This window comes from Mastomys coucha, unplaced genomic scaffold, assembly GCF_008632895.1.
Source record: "Mastomys coucha isolate ucsf_1 unplaced genomic scaffold, UCSF_Mcou_1 pScaffold6, whole genome shotgun sequence".
Lineage (NCBI taxonomy): Eukaryota > Metazoa > Chordata > Mammalia > Rodentia > Muridae > Mastomys > Mastomys coucha.
The window spans coordinates 40,641,687-40,658,733 of NW_022196912.1; the positions used below are offsets into that span (position 1 = coordinate 40,641,687).

The 17,047-nt window shown below is 46.0% G+C and overlaps 1 protein-coding gene across 6 annotated transcripts in view; it reads left to right on the forward strand.

Moving 5' to 3' along the window:
• Positions 1-17,047, forward strand: part of Mboat2 (membrane bound O-acyltransferase domain containing 2) — a 129,163-nt gene that overhangs the window by 108,879 nt on the left and 3,237 nt on the right. For all 6 annotated transcript variants that reach the window (XM_031356994.1, XM_031356992.1, XM_031356993.1 and 3 more), the window contains 7 exons: positions 513-567; positions 7,672-7,852; positions 9,537-9,729; positions 11,857-11,960; positions 14,910-14,974; positions 16,083-16,215; positions 16,429-16,580. In XM_031356994.1, coding sequence (XP_031212854.1) covers positions 515-567; positions 7,672-7,852; positions 9,537-9,729; positions 11,857-11,960; positions 14,910-14,974; positions 16,083-16,215; positions 16,429-16,580 — 881 coding nt within the window. In that variant the 5' untranslated portion in view covers positions 513-514. The remainder of the gene's footprint in view (positions 1-512; positions 568-7,671; positions 7,853-9,536; positions 9,730-11,856; positions 11,961-14,909; positions 14,975-16,082; positions 16,216-16,428; positions 16,581-17,047) is intronic.

Consider the following 17,047-nt stretch of genomic DNA (forward strand, 5'->3'; position numbering starts at 1 on the left):
CATATGTACTAGAGGAAGTTGCTGTTTAGCTGTAGCAATGGCCTCCTGATTGAGACAAGACAAACCCTATGGGTTAAGAGGATGCATATGCTTCCATTTTGATTCACTGGCGTTGTAGAGAACAGAACCATTGCCGCTTGTGCTGACCGACTCACCCATGGCACTGAAGTTTAGTTGTCAAAATTCTTCAGGGGTTTTAACATCTTCTATAGCACTTCCTGTGATGGATAACAAATTTGTAAGTTAGAATGTATTAAGTTGAGGGATTTTTCTAATTGGATAATAATTTCCTTCAGACTAGTAACTTTCATTCCACCCTGTGTGATGTTTAGTGTTTATAGGGCAAGGTGGGTTGGACCGTGTGATGGGTCAGCTGTGATTGAATCTGTGTTAACATGAGAGAGAAAGAGGTAATCATTTGGGCCCAGACATGAAGCATGTACTTCAAATGGGGCAAGTGCCATTCCTAAGAGGAAATATAACTCACAAAAGTGCTTCTTTCTGATTCTCAGGGATGTTTCGAAAGGATGAAGAACTGACTCCATCGCAGAGGGGATTAGCTGTGAGGTATGTGTTTTTAGATCTACCTTGGTTTGTACTGTTTCACTGGCTCGTGCAAACCAACCATCTTCCCTCTGCACAGCTGCAGGCCACCAAGTTGTTCTGTGGTAGGCTGGCCCTCCCTTCCGAGGCTCTGCCAAGTCCTGGGCCTCTGTATCGTGCGTGCCTCCTATGAAACACAAGAGGTCCACTGAGCTTTGTGTCTGTGAGACTCTCGCAGGACAGGTGGTAGTGTCTGCAACTGTAATAATGATCACTGCTGATAACAGTCACTGCCACCCATGGGCAGTGACTCGACAGCAGTGAGTGGGCCAGCGAAGTAACACAGCACAGAGTTGCAGCACACATGTAATTGGTTATTATCTGAGGAACTCAGCTGGTCATCATCTTCCTTTGTTCTGCTCCCGGAAGAGCTGCCTAAAGAGCAGCTTGGTCTCCTGGCCAAGTCCATTTCAACCCATGCAATTGAAGCTGAAATCCTCCTTTTGCCTTTGGAGTGATTGCTTCTAACTTAAGAATTAAGGAATGTGTGCCTGCCGGAAGAATGAAATGTCCACGGTGGTGGACAAATGTGTGTCACTGTTCATCCTTTAGACCTCTGGGACACTCCTGCGTATCTTCTCTGGGATTCCCCATTTCTCTATGGACAGTCTCCATAGCAGCACATAGCCATTGCATACACTCCCTGACGAGCAGTCTGACTTTTACCTGGCCTTGGATTACCTCAGACACTGTCACTTACAGATATCTGCTCTGATTCTTCTTCCTGTCTCAGGCAAGTGGCCGGTCCTAGTTAACCCCAGCTCTCCACCTGCCTGGAGGGTGGACAGAAGCCGAATGCAGATACTCGTTCTTGCTGCCTGTATTCATTTTGAATTTCTTACTGTTTTAAAAACTGTGGTCCTTGGGGCTAGAGAGTCGGGCTCAGCAGTTGCTGCTCTTGCTGAGGACCAGGTTGGTCCCCCAGCACCCACACGATACTAACTGTGGCTCCAGTTCCAGGATATCTGATACCCTCTTCTGTCTTATTTGGGCATCAGGTGCACACACATGCATGTGGGTAAAACACTCCTACCTATAAATTAAAATTAAATCCTTTTAATTTAAAAAGCCGCAAGTACATTTCCTTAATTCTCTCTCTGAAAATATTTTATGTTCTCCTTTCTCCAGAATCCCAGCACTCTCTCGCTCATACTCATAATGGAAAGCTAAATTTCTTTTCCTTCAGTTATGGAAAGTTGTTCATGAAGATGTCCTTCCCTTTGCCGTCAGTCAGCACAGCGCATGGTCACTATGTGCAACCTCATTGGGTTGACCTCATCCTGACTCTGAGAATAGCCCAGGTGAACTATAGACCAGGAAATGACTCATTGTACCGGGGCAAAGAAGATGCTGACCAAGGCTGCGCGAGGCGCCTGCTGAGACTCACTGCCAAGGGCAGCTGGGCCCTGGGTTCCTGGCTGGCTGTCAGTCTGTAATCACAAACTCTCCAAGCTCCCCAAAGCTGTAACAGGATATTCCTTTTCCACTTCTGAGTTTGACTTGCCCATAGAGAATAGGGCTCTATTCTCTCTTCTGACCTTAATCAGATTCTTGATTTTTTTCTTTTGTCTTCTCGGTAGGGTCATCCTCAGCTTCTCAGGGAGGAGGATACTGTGGTCCCACATACCCTCTGAGCCACCACACCCCTGTCATTCTCTGTGCTCAGATGTATGCTTCCTTCCTTTCTTGGTTCCCCTGAGTCTTCAGCCTTGTTGGCATGGTGACCAACCACAGTGGCATCACTGGTCTAGCTGACCACTCCTCACTGGATTCCTGGACACCACATTCTCTTGCTTTTCTTCTCTGCCTCCCCACACCCCCCATACATCTCCTGTGTGGCTGACTGTTGCTGTACCCCAGAACTTAGACCTGAACTTCTCAGCATTCCCCAGGTGCTTGCACATGCTCTGGTAGCTTGAAGCCCACCAGCCACACATTCTACTGAGCCCTCTCCCTCATCCCCCTCATCTCCCTCATCTCCCTCATCTCCAGCCTCCCATCCCCACAGGCATGTCAGGGTCCTCACTCCAATAGCAATAGGTCTGTCCACAAGAAGGCAGCCTCTGATTTCTGTCTGTCCCCTGCCACTTGCCTGTTAGCAACATCATTTAATATTGGGGTACGGGCAGGAAATAGCAGACTTCATTTTCTTACTGCAAATCTATTCCACTAGCAAGTCCCTCCACCTTTTAGTCATTTCCAGAAGGTTGTGTCTTACCATACCACTGTCATCCTGGTCCACTACCAGATCTAGGGGGGCTGCTTTGCAGGATACACTTGGCTTTCTCCTGTCCTCTGTAGCAGGTTTCTACATTGGGTCCAGCAACCCTCTGTGTATATGCATTCTGTGTATGTGTGTGTATGTACATGTGCAAGCCTGAGCAGAACTCTAGAAAAAGTTAGTAGCAAAAAGAGCACACTTAGATTCTGGCTGGCTTCTGAGAGAAAGTGGGAAAAGGAGAAGTCGAACTTTGACTCAGACGGCTACATAGACCCAGCTGAATCTCAGAGTGGCCAGAGATGGAAGTTCTGGGAAAGGGAAATATAATATCTAGAGGAGAATCACTTTGCCTGTCTCTTTAGTGTGGCTTAAGGTGAGCCTGCCTTCCTAGCATGGTCCCTTGTTCAGGTGATTGACTAGCCCAGGTGGCTAGCTAACTCTTATGGTTTTGGTAGCTTGGAGTATTGGGTCTCTTCCTAGGCCAGAGATTTCATCCTCATGACCAGAAGGAACCAGTGTTCTTTTTTTGGGCCTTTGCTGCTACTGTGTCTTTGCTCCTTCTAAAGAGGTAACCCTAAAATCACTTGGGAGATGGTCTAAAGTTGGGAAGTTGATCTAACCCATTCCACTAAGGAAGTCAAGAGCTTTCATGCCAGTGTTAGCCAGAGGGGTCATTTATTGTGTCTGGCCTGGTGTTCTAGTCCCCACTGATGTAGTGCCCTAGGCGGGACTACTGACTGTCTAGTTTGGAGGAGGTGAGGAGTCAGGGCTTCCTTCCACCATTCCTGGCCAGAGACCCAAGGATATTATTGGAATATTTGTTTTTGGGTCCCTCCCCTGAGCTGCCTGTCCATTTTCTAGCTTCTGTTTTCAGTGCACACAGGTGTCATACGAATGTGTCCACACTCAGCTCTGTATATGAGTACAGGAGATTTGAACTTAGGTTCTCTTGCTTTATACAGTGAGCCATCTCCCCATCCCCAGAGATTCTCTGAATAGGCTTTGGATTGTTTTAGTCTTGTTTTTGGTTTTGTTTTTACTCCCCTGATAAGAACCCCCAATGCTTTCCTGTGTAACATAAGTTTCTGAGTTCTGACCACAGCGTCCTCCTTTAATGGACCTCAGAGCTCTACACTCTTGCCTTAGTTTATACACTCCTGTCTCGTTCTGGGGTGGGAGAACAAGGTTCCTTTTTGTAGGTCAGGCTGACTTCAAACTTCCCATCCTCTGGCATCCTTCCCAAGAACTAGGATGTAGGCGTGTGCCACCACACCCAGGTGTCCCCTCTTTAACTATATTGACTACCCATCTAAAACCCCACCCTCCTAGGCCTCTGCTCTGCTTGCTTCATAATGTGTGTACTGTTGGGTTTCATCTGTCCTCTCCCAGCCCCAAGTGTAAAGTCCTAATCTTGAGAGCTTTTTCTGTTTATCAGTGTGTTCCCATCTCTGAAATGGCCAGTGATTTTTGCCCCAGGAGACATTTGAGCATGTCTGGTTGTGGGAGCCTGGAAGGGCTGACATCTAGTAGGTAAAAGGCAGACATCTTCTTGTGCAGGATAAGAAGTGCTCTGTACCAAGGAAGTACTGACCCTCAGTGAGTGAGGCTAAGAATGCCTGACTGACCTAAGGCAATACACAGTTGGTGGTGAACATACTAAATCAGCAAGTGCTTTGTGTGCTAAGTGATGTAGTGGACATAAAAGTACTACAGTGGGTGGTTCCAGCACTTCACATGATTCCTTTGACAGGTGAGCCAAAACTTTCTTCAGTGAATTTTGTGGTGGAGAAGAATCTTCTCATGTAGGAACTATGGTGCCTGCACTTAGGAGCTAGAAGCACAGGGATCAGGTCAACATCATGTTCAGCCATGCAGCTGAGTTTGAGGATCAATTGGACAACTCTGGACCCTGACTCAATACGAAAACAAGCGATGAGACAGAGATAGAAAACGTAAGTTAGCTACAGGCTAGCTTTGGCTACACAATGAGGCCCTGGCGTGATACTGTAAAAAGAAAAAAAAAAAAAGATGGCCAGGCATAGTGGTTTACACCTGTGATCCCAGCCCCTAGGAGGCTGAAGTAAAAGGACTGTTAGAGGTTCAAGGCCAGCCTGAACCACAGAGTGAGACACTGAGCTATGGAACAAGACTATCTCAAAAGACAGAAGTGGGCTGGAGAGATGGCCCAGCAGTTAAGAGCACTTACTGCTCTTGCAAAGGACCCAGGTTCAGTTCTCAGCGTCTATGTGGTGACTCACAACTGCCTATAACTCTAGTTCCAGAGGATCCAACACTCTCTTCTGGCCTACTCTGGCTCCTGCATGGTTATGGTATACATTAATTAATTAATTAATTAATTAAACTAACCCTCTGAAGTTACTTGTAAAGATCTTTATGAAAACCTTCTATAAAGACATGCATGGCCAGGCAGTGGTGGCACACACCTTTAATCCCAGCACTTGGGAGGCAGAGGCAGGCGGATTTCTGAGTTCAAGGCCAGCCTGGTTTACAGAGTGAGTTCCAGAACAGCCAGGGCTATACAGAAAAACCCTTTCTCGAACCACCCCCCCCCCAAATGCATGTACACGATTAAATAAATAAATTCTGAAGCCACATTAAAACAAAACACAAATACCACCACCAACCACCACAATAAAGAAAGAAAGAAAGAAAGGAAGAGAGGAAGGAAGAAAGATAGATAGACAAAAAGAAAGGCAGGTAGACTGAGAAAAAGAATAGGTAGAGTTTCCAATCAGAATGGGAAGTCCTGTGTTGATCTATATGTTCCATATAAATAACAATAATCTCTGCTGTATGGGGTGCTTGCTTCACATTTTTGTCCACAGAATATTTTCCAAAGAGACTGCTCATAGTGTTTTGAGAGGAAAGATGGCTTCCAGGTTCCCCAGGGCCTGCTTACTGTGCCTACGTGTAGCTGTTCTTTGATCTTCAGTCGTTGAATGAGACTGTCCACTAAACTCTGCACACTGTGAACCATTTGGACAGGCCTGAGGCAAAGGAATCACAACTATTTTGAGATATCCTTTTTCCTGTTTCTCTTGGTTCCCACAACTAATCCATCAACTGATTCCACAGGTACACTGTCAGATGCTACAGGACATGCTGTTCCTAACACCTCCAAGGCGTTGTCATCTGCTCCAGTCCCTTGCTTGCTCTTTGTGACTCTGCTGTGTCCACACACAGGGCCTGAGTCATGGTTTTGAACCATGATCTTTAAAACCTGACTAGTTTTCCATCTCATTCAGCATGATGTCACAATTTCTTCTGCGGCTTGGAAGACAGGCTCCATGTGATCTTACCTCAGTTAGCAGGCTTTTCTCCTGTCCTGTCTTCCATGTGTTGTCAAGTTGGCTGTCACTGTGTGTGTTCCACCTGTGTCTTCATCACTCCTCAGTGCCTGGGTTTGTACAGCTCTCACTTCTCTTTAGTCTGCTTCACCAAAGAGGCTTCTCTGACTTCATGTGGCAAGAGGCTTCTTTCTCTGTGGCATTTAGCATCTCTGAAGATTACATATTGATGCACATAGATCTTATTTTATATATAGTCTATTTTAGTCTTCTATGTATACACACTCATACATACATACATACATACACATACATACTGGTCTATAAGCTCCATACATGCAGGATTCCATCTGCTGACTGCTCTGTCTACAGTCCCAGGAACCTGTTGCCCACATGATTGGCATGCAGCATGCTTTTGTCGAGTGAGAAGGCACACGTGCTGTGAGAAATGATTCCTTATGCCACACGATGGTCCTCTTAGGTGTCTTTCATTATGAGAACTCTAATGGGAAACCCTCTGTAGTTGCCTCTAAGTATCTCTTTGAAAATTCCCTACTAGCTCCTTTTCTATTGCTATAAGATATCCCAACAAAAAGCAAGTTAGGAGAGAGAGGGGGTTTATTTTGCTTCTAATTCCAGATTGTAGTTTGTCTCAGGGTTTTTATCACTATGATAAAACATCATGAGCAAAGCAACTTATTGCAACTTCCAGCTTCCAGGTCACACTCCATCACTGAGGAAATCTAAACAGGAGTACAAGGCCAGAATCTGGAGGCAGGAGCTGACGTGGAGGCCGTGGAGGAGGGCTGTTTACCTCCTTGTTCCTCCTGGTTTGCTCAGCCTGCTTATTTATTCCAGAACTACCTGCCCAGGGGTAGCACTGAGCACAGTGGACTGGGTCCTCCCATATCAATCATTAGCTAAGAAGATGTCCTACTGGATTGCCTACAGACCAGTCTTATAGAAGAATGCTTTCAACTGTGGTTCCCTCTTCTCAGATAACTCTAGCTTGGGTCCCGTGGACAAAAAGAAAAACCAACCAGTGCACAGATCACCATAGTAGTTACAGCAATAGGAGCTCCGAGCAGCCAGTCCTACCATTCCACAGCAAACAGCAGGGAGACATAAACACAGAGCCCCTTCTGTGTTCTCTCAGCTTTCTTCTGGCTTGCTTTGTCCAGGATTCCCTTCCTAAGGAACAGTGCTCCCTACGGTGGGTGGGCTGCGCCTTCCTCCATAAACAGTCAAGCTGATCCCTTACAGGCCAACCTGATCTATAGCATTCTTCATGAAGACTTCTCTTCCCAGGGTGAGTGTAGGCTGTGTCAAGTTAAAAGTTAAAACTAAACAGCCCACCTGTCCAGAAAGACCGTTGAGAATTCTCTGCTCCAGCCTCCCAAATTCTTACACGGATACAAATGAAAACCTAGGCGTCTTTTATTTCCAGAAATGGCGAAGGTGGTGAGCCCATGGCTGACGTTTCTGTGGATCTCCCTGAAAGCCTCTGCCATGGCTCACACGTGTGTCTCCTCCTTGCAGGCGCATGCCAAGTCTCCTGGAGTATGTAAGTTATACCTGCAACTTCATGGGCATCCTGGCAGGCCCGCTCTGCTCCTACAAAGACTACATTGCCTTCATCGAAGGCAGAGCATCCCATGTGGCGCATTCAAGTGAAAACGGAAAAGAAGAGCAGCATGGAAAAGCAGATCCATCTCCAAACGTAAGGGCGTGAGACTCATCCAGAGCCCTGTGCTCCATAGTGTCTGCTTGTCTGTCTGCGTTTCTGATAGGCTAATGTTTTCACTTGTTTTGATTTTCCTATTAGTTCTTCTCTTTTTCTCCTTCCTGCCTTTCTTCCTCCCTTTCTTCCTTCCTCCCTCCCTTCCTTTCTTCCTTCCTCTCCCTCCTCCTCCTTTCATTTCTTCCTTCCCACCTCCCTCCCTCCCTGAATTTCTTCCTTCCTCTCTCCCTCCCTCCTCCTCCTCTTTTCATTTCTTCCTTCCTCCTTCCCTCCCTCCCTCCTTCCTTCCTTCCTTTCTCCCTATGTCTCTGTGTGTGTGTGTGTGTGTGTGTGTGTGTGTGTGTGTGTGTGTGTTGTGTGCATGTATGCATATTGTGTGGTTAAGGATTAACCTAGAGCCTTGCCTGGGTCATGTGCTAATGTAGTAAAGCAAATAATTCTACAACCGAGCTGCATCTCTGTCTTTCATTCCTATCTTTTGTTTTTAAAACATATATGTGTCTGAGTGTGTACTATGTATAGGTGGGTGTCCATAGGGGTCAGAAGAAGGCCTAGGATCTCCTGGAGCTGAAGTTACAGGCAGTTGTGAACTATCTGATGTGGGTTCTGGGAACCGAACTCCTGTTCTTTGGAGCAACAGAGCTAGGCGACTGAGCACCTCTCCAGCCCTTCTGTCTTGTTGAGACAGATCTTACTAACTCATGAAGCTGATGCTGACAGTGACATCACTTTGAAGCCTGGCCTGGAACTTGTGATTTTCCTGCCTCACCCTCTTCAAGTAGCCAGAATTAAATGTCTACACCACTTGCTGGCTTGCATCTATTCATAAGGATCTTTCAGGACAAACAAGCCTTTACACTGCACCTGGTAGTGACATCATGATTAAAGAACACATGTAGGTTACTTAGAAACTGTAAGGAACAGGAGAAATGGCTAGTAGTTTAAAGCACATGGTGCTCTTGCAGAGGAACTGGGTTCTATGCCCAGCACCAACACAGTGGCTCACCATAGTTCATAACTCCAGTTTCAGGGAATCTGGTGCCCTCTTCTGACCACTGTGAGCGCTGTACACAAACATAGTGCACATGCAGATATACGCATACATAATATAAAATAAATAGATGTAATTTTTTTTTTTAAAGAAAGGAAACAATTCCTCAGTGAAAATAATGCTGTCAAGGGTGGGTCTTATGTGGCAGGCCCCTCATGGACTGTGCCTTCTGACCCAGCCCATTGGAAACCCTGGATTCTCCTTTTCTGGCTACATTCTCTTCCTTCTTAGTGCCAGTCAGAATCTGGCTCATATGGCTGGGGAGATGGCGTAGCGGCTGAAGCACTTGCCCAAGTGTGAGGAGCATAGTTTGGATCCCCAGAACCCAAAAGGCAGACACGGGGGATCCCCAGAGCAAGCTGGCTACCATGATTAGCCATCTCACCATGTCAGGGAGCTCTGCATTTGATTGAGAGACCCTGCCTTAGTGATTGGGGTTAATAAGTTTGAAATCTCTGTGTGAGACTGTGAGGATCTGAAATGTCCAGGACGAGGCTGCTCCTGATTTTTGATCAGGAGAGCTTGGGTTTGGTGCTGCATTCAGGATATGCCTGGTATGTAAAAAGGATACACAGTCCTCTGAGGTATGTGACTCTTGCCCACCCATTCCAGGCAGCAGTTACGGAGAAGCTCCTGATCTGTGGACTCTCCTTATTATTTCACCTGACCATCTCCAACATGCTACCCGTGGAGTACAACATCGACGAGCATTTCCAAGCCACTGCGTCGTGGCCGACCAAAGCCACCTATCTGTATGTCTCTCTCTTGGCTGCCAGACCTAAGTACTATTTTGCATGGACCTTAGGTAAGTAGCATATAGACTTGTTTCCATACTGAAGTATCCCGGGGGGCCATGTGTGTGTGTGTGTGTGTGTGTCTGTGTGTCTGTGTGTGTCTGTGTGTGTCTGTGTGTCTGTGACTGACTGTACCTGCTGGCCTCAAACTCCCCAGGGACCCCAGTCCACTTGTGTCAGCCTCTCTAGTAGCTGAACCCACACACACACATATACCACTGTGTCCAGCTCAAGAGTGCCCCCTTGAGGATATATAGTTAAAAACCGAGTACAATAATCAGAGTCACTTTGCAAAAGAAATAACCCTGCAGCGTTCACATTCCAGGCCCATTTTACTATAAGATAAAGATCAATGGTTAGTTGAGGTGATAAGAGTACTTCTCTAATACCTGTTGCATGGTAGATTCATGCACGCTAGCCATGAGATGCACTATCATGCCTGCTCTTGGGTTTAAACTAATATTGCCTTTATACTGTTATTTTTTCTAGTCAAATTGAAACATTTTTAATAAGTGAAATTTCTTAAATTCTGGCTTTAAACAGAGGCTCTGAGATTCCAAACCAACTCTGTCTTTTTAGGTTTTTGTTTTTGTTTTTATTTTTTAATAGTTGGTATTGATATTGGTGAAATAGCTCATTTGGTACAGGCAGTTGTTACCTGCCTGACAACCTATGTTCACACACACACACACACACACACACGCACACGTAAATAAAATATAATAAAAAGAATAAATTTGAACCATTGGATCTGTTAAATCACTAGCTACAGGAATACGGGCATTCTGTTCCCATTTGGATTTGATTGGAGGCTGTTGGCAACCTTGTGTGGTGGAAGTGGGGTTTTTTGTTTTTTTTTTTTTCTGTATTACTAGCAGACTTTATCTTTAGTCCTATTAAGCCTGCACATTACCAATCGGCTCACCATAAAGGCTGGCTCATATGTATTTGACCCTTCTTAAACCTGACAGAAGAGTAAATCTTGCTTGTATACTTCCCCCCCTCAAATTGTAATTTTTTGTTTAATCAAATAAGTAATCAGGAACAAACCATTTAAGAGTAGGATCAGAGCCTATGAAGGTGTTTTGCTCTGGTTTTGGTCTTCGCTCATTTGGCCAAGACGTAAATGGTGTGGACTAGAAAGACTTTTTGCTAGTTGCAAAGGATCCACTTGAGGCAGAAACTACCTGGTTTGTAAACAAAGATGCTGATCAACCATCATTGTGAAAGGGTTGACGAGCAAGTTCTGTAGACAAGCGGGTTCTGGTCAGCCATTAGGCATTAGGCCCTACTTATCTATAATAAAGACCAAAATGAACATGCTGAGCTCAGGCACAGAGTTCTCAGCAGTTTCTTCCAGGCGGTTGAGCACTCGCCACTGTATTCTAACACTGTACCCAAAGCTTTTCCGCTCTACCTGTCTTCTCAAGCTTCGTGTCTGGTGTTTGTTAACTAACCAACTGTCCCTAATAGGGTTGTTACTTTCTCTATGTGTGATGATGTCTCTAACCTCTCTTAAATAAGTCAGGGCTGAAGAGATGACTGAGTGGTTAAGAACACTTGCTGCTCTTCTGGAGGACCTGAGTTTGGTTACTTACAACCACCTGTAACTCCAGCTCCAGGGATCTAGTACCCTCTTGTGACCTCCATGGACACCTGCACACAACATAGTAGACATATACACACACATACTCCTTTTAAAATTAGATTAAATCATGGACAATAGATAAAGCTCAGCAGGAAAGGGCTTGCCTTGGAAGGTTCAGTCTCTAATACTACTAAATAAATAAAAAAAGTCTACTTCCACTGCTTAAGAGTAAAGCAATGTATATATCTCCTGGGAGAGTAGAGTAGATTGAGGGGCTGGAGAGATGGCTCAGCAGCTAAGAGCATTTGTTTTTCTTGCAGAAGGTCCAAGTTCAGTTCCCAGCAGCAACATGGTGGTTCACAAACATCAGTTTTAGGGGATCTAATAGCCTCTTCTGGCCTCCAGGGGCACCAGACATGTACATGGTACATATAATATGTATGCATCCATAACACCCAGACACATAAAAAACAACCCATATATGTATGCATGTGTATATACATATTATATACATTGCAATAACATTTCTTCATACTTTACTTTGTGACAGCTGATGCCATTAACAATGCAGCGGGCTTCGGTTTCAGAGGATATGACAAGAATGGAGTGGCTCGCTGGGACTTAATTTCCAACTTGAGAATTCAGCAAATAGAGGTTAGTGAATGATTAAGACGTTAGTCATGTGACAGCGTACATGCCACAGTTCACTTTCGTAGGTTGTGGTGTGCTGCCCTGAGAGTGGAGCTAACAGGTGTTGACCCCAGTAGGCTGCAAACTTTATTTTAATAGAGTAAAGAGTGTACTTGCACTTACAGAGGTTAGAGTCCATAAGGATGGAGTGAGGCCTTAGTGGTAAGACTAGGACCCTGGCAGCTCACTTCACGCAAGCACAAAGCAGAGCGAACTAGAAACTTCAACCGTTGAACGTGGTCACAAACTTTCTCCAACAAGGCACATCTCCCAAAACTCCCATACAGCACCGTCAGCTGGGGGCCACAGGCTCACATGCAAGAGACTATGGGGGACATTTCTCACACATGTGGGCTGATATTTATTTTTATACAGTGAATTAAAGCTCAGCTAAATTCATGGCTGGTCAGGATGCTGAGAACAACAGACTGAGTGCTCAGCATTAAACAGGATACACGCAGCACCCACTTTAGGGCTCATGGAGGAGGTGGAAAGCAAGTAAAAGTCAAATGGTAGGGACTTTTGTGCCGTGTTTACTGGTGATGGGACACTCTGGCCCCTGAGCATGCAGTAAACGAGGCTGGTGACTTACGGTTTGCAGGAAGCTTTAGAAAGTTCTGGAAAGTAGGTTCTGACATGGAAGGTGCAGGTATATGATGCTTGTGAATCTATGGTCCGTCTGAGTATAAGCCGCACAGGGAGGGGAACCTGAAGGGTGAGGTGACCAGGTAGGCCCTGGAGGAAGACCATCCCGTGGGGGTGGGAAAGGGCTAGCAGTTCACTACATGGCATACAAAGATGATGGGGGTAAGGCTAAAGAAGCCAAGCACAAGCACAGCCTCAGAAATTCCCAGCATCCACAGGGCAGCTCACCTTTTAGAACTCCAATTCCAGGGATCTGGTGCCCTCTTCTGGCTCCTAGAGGCACTGCATGCACATGGTGCTCAGACATAAGCTGGCAAAAAAACACTCATAAAATGAAAATAAGTAAAAACAGGGAAGGGGAGGGGAAATGGATGGCTGCTGAAGTAGGGTGATGAAGGATTGGCATTTGTAACCTTTGACCCTGTAGTGTCTTTCTGAGGAGCTTTCCAGCCCCCATGGAGAGACTTGGTTTGCCATATGTTTGTATGCTTATGCATAAAAAGGATATGGTTTTCCCACACCTTGAGAACCAGATGTTACCCTCCTGGGCACACGAGGCACTGCCTCCTTGGGGATAAGTGGCATGAGGACAGAGAAGCATTGGTCCCTTAAGAAGGAGGGCATTGTGAGTACTGCTAAATGGCCCCAGATGCCAACCGAGATGGGGTCGGGAGAGGCTCCAGCAGGTATGGTTTCATCAACAGTTCTGCAGGGAGGAGGGGCACAAAAGGTAGCTGACCCAGACCTGAGGGGCTGTAGATGTGGAGGCTGTATGTAGAGGAAGGCCTGAGGAGACTTTTGGTTAATTTTCTCTTAAAATGGGAAGGTTAAGGGGCTAGAGAGCGCTCACTGCTCTTATAGAAGACCTAAGTTTAGTTCCTATGTCAGGCAACTCACAGCCACCTGTACTTGTAGAGGATCTGAAAGTCTCCTGGGTTCCCTGTAGGCACCTACACACACATATATGTACCCATAGGCGCTCGTGCGTGTGTGCGTGCATGCACACACACACACTCACACACACACATACCTCAAGTAAAATAAAGACTAAAACGATGGGCTAGGAGTTTAAAGATGGGGAGAGTCACTCTCTGAGACCCCTGTGCATGTAGAAGAGAGATACAAGGTGAGGCCACAGTAGGCCTGCATAGTGGCATTCCTGAGACAGAAGCAGATGTGATGATGTAAGGCCTGAGGTCTAGTGATGAGGATGACGTGTATGGTGAATTCTGTCTCTAGGCAGGTGGGTGGGCTGTCTGTAGTTGGAAGCCAGGTCACCTCCACTGAGGGATTTGAGAGAACTCTGAAGTATTTTGGTTGACCTATAGGAAATTGCTGCTGATTACTTCTTTTTGAGGTACCTCCCCCTCCCCAAAGTTGCATTGTAATAACTGTTTTCAAAATAGGGACAGTTAGCGTCAGGTAGATTGAGGACCTAGTCACAGCTGAGAACCATGTATGTGAGGTCCAGATGCTACCAGTGGGGATGGTGGGCAGCATGCCAACCATAGAGTAGGGTTCTGATAATAGATGGGTAGGAAGGAAAACTAAGACAAGAACATCATACACTGTGGAGTCTAAAACACTAGAAAGGAACAGGAGACATAGCCGTTCACAGTGGTGGACCATGCACTTGAGGATGTGGGTGGGGGGCTTGGTTGGATCCCGCCACCACCAAAGCTGGATAAGAGGAGAGAAGACAATCACGCTAGATGATAGTAGCCCAGAGATAGACATACACACCCAGCCAATGCCGGATTTAACAAGATTAGTTTGACCACAGAGGCCTCCCCAGCAAGCAGCCGTGCTCAGAGGCTTATGGCCTGTTGCTCTCTGGAGGCAGTGTGGAGCTCGGGGCTCTTCAAGATCCAGAGTAGCAGAGCAGGACTGGGAAGCAGGGCTGGGTGGGCAGCCTTCACCTAGAAGGAGGCAGAGTGTGGGAAAGAAGAGGGTGAGGTTGCTGCCCCGCCCAGGGTGAGCACCCAGAGCAGATCACTGATTGCTCTGGGCTCTGTGAGGACTCCTGTCTGTGGTGACCTGGGGGATCGTGGCAATGCTCTGCTGCCTTCCAGTGTTCCTGGAGATAGATAACCTTTTGTTGATGATGTTACTGTATTAGAAGAACAGTGTTCAGTAAAGAATCAATGCTATGCCATCATTACCAAATGATTTTTTAGTTTTAATTTCTTAGCGTACTAAAGCATTACTATGTAGACCTAGAGCTTCATTATTTTGTTGGCCAAAGAAAATGGTCTCTTTGTCTTTCAGATGTCAACAAGTTTTAAGATGTTTCTCGATAATTGGAATATCCAGACAGCTCTTTGGCTCAAGAGGTATGTTCCTTTGAGAGTCACCCTTGGGCGTACTTTGGCATTAAGGACTTGAGGCTGAGCTTGCCAACTTAGCATTCTTCATTCATTGTTAGTGTGTTGAATGACATGTGGTTTTAGTTTTTATCCAAGGTCTTCCATTAGCATCTACCAAAGCAAGGCACTACTTCTTCCATCAAGTCAGAACTTCTTGGAATTGAGTCACGAGCATCCCTATGCCAGTCACCTCAGCTTGGCTCAGGCTCTGCTGATGTCTGGGCTTAGCCAATGTCCTCTGTAGCTCTTTTTATATGTTGGGCTTGGGACACACACATATAGGACCAAAAGACTCAGTCTCACTCCATAGTCAGGGCTCACAGTATCCCTAAAGTCATACTGGGAGGCTGCAGAGATGGTCCAGCCATTAAGAGCATTTGCTGCTTGTGCTGAGGGCCTGAGTTCAACCCTCAGCATCCTCCAGATGGCTCACACTAACCCATAACTCCGGAACTTGTTCCAGAGGGTTGGATGTCCTTTTCTAACACTTCTAACATGTAGGCAAGATATTCATACACATAAAATAAAGTAATCTGAAAAACAGCAACAGAAATCTTATAGCTGTCCCCTGGAGTGCAGGTTCTGAAAGGAAAAGAACAGCCAGGGCATAGAGAACTGAAGTCAGATGTGTCTCAGGATGTGTAAAGTGGGTGGGGTGGAATGGCCCCAGCTTGAGATAAAGGACTAGAAACGGGAGTCACATGAGCATGGTGGCAGTTGAATGCACCCTGAGACACACAGCATATGCTGCTGTCTGTTGCCTCCCACCCAGCCTTCCCGGTGGTTCTGTTGTCGCTCATATCGAATCCTATCTCCTGTGATAGGAAAAGCAAGCTAGGTTTTATAGACTCCCCCATACTGGAAATGATCATTTTAGTACATTACATATACCAGTAAAAAGATAGGAGCCAAGCTTACGCTTGTCTGACATGTAATGACTGAGCTAGTGCCCAGGAGAAAGGCCACTTGTTTTCCTGTGTCCCCTAACCCTGTCTGCCCAGAGAGGATCCTGTGGGCTTTGTGAACTTAGATCCACTCACTCCTCTTGGCTCTCCATGTTTTCTGTGGTTTTTAGGGTGTGTTATGAACGAGCAACCTTCAGTCCGACAATCCAGACATTCGTTCTCTCTGCCATTTGGCATGGGGTCTACCCAGGATACTATCTAACATTTCTGACGGGCGTGTTAATGACGTTAGCAGCTCGGGCTGTAAGTATCAACATTTTTGTTTTATAATTCAGCCAGTGACTGCTGACACTGGAACCTGCTTGCCCTGGTGGCAGTGGCAGTCCAGACTGAGGCAGCCGTGTGAGAGTGTTATTATTACCCTGCAGGCTTCAAGTTTGCCGTTGCCAGTATATTTTATATATAATGTCAGTCTAAAGATGTAGCAATTTCTTGTGTGTCTTTTTGTCCTTTCAGGTGAGAAGTAACTTTAGGCACTATTTAGTGGAACCCCCTCAACTTAAGTTATTTTATGACATCATAACATGGATGGCCACACAGTTAACAATAAGTTACACGGTTGTTCCATTTGTGCTTCTCTCCATAAAACCATCGTTCACGTTTTACAGGTAAGCATTACCCGTCAGCTGTCGGGAGGAGTAGCTGTGTTTCCAAAGGAAGGCCCTTGCCAACTGAATGGAACAGTAGAAATAGAAAGGTAGTAATACTCCAACCTCACATACTTCTTACTCCTAAACCAAGCAGTTCCACGTTCCTTCATGGAGCAGTTCATCCCATTCAGCCCAAGGTATGGCTCCCTCAGTGGCCGCCCCAGCAGGGGAACCTGCCCCATCTCAGGAAGACTTAGTGTAGCCTGAGTGTCCAGAACGTGGCTATAAAAGGAATAGGGGAATGCTTCACCAATTACTAATAAACTTGATTTTTAGTCATAGAAAAGGAGAGGATTGGACTTGACTCCTTCACATTCTCTTGCACTTGACTGGCCGCTGTGGTTCTCTGGATTTCAGAAGTTGCTGTCCTGAAGTCTGTGGTTTTCCTCACTCTTTTCTTTCCTCTTCCTACCCCACCAATGTTC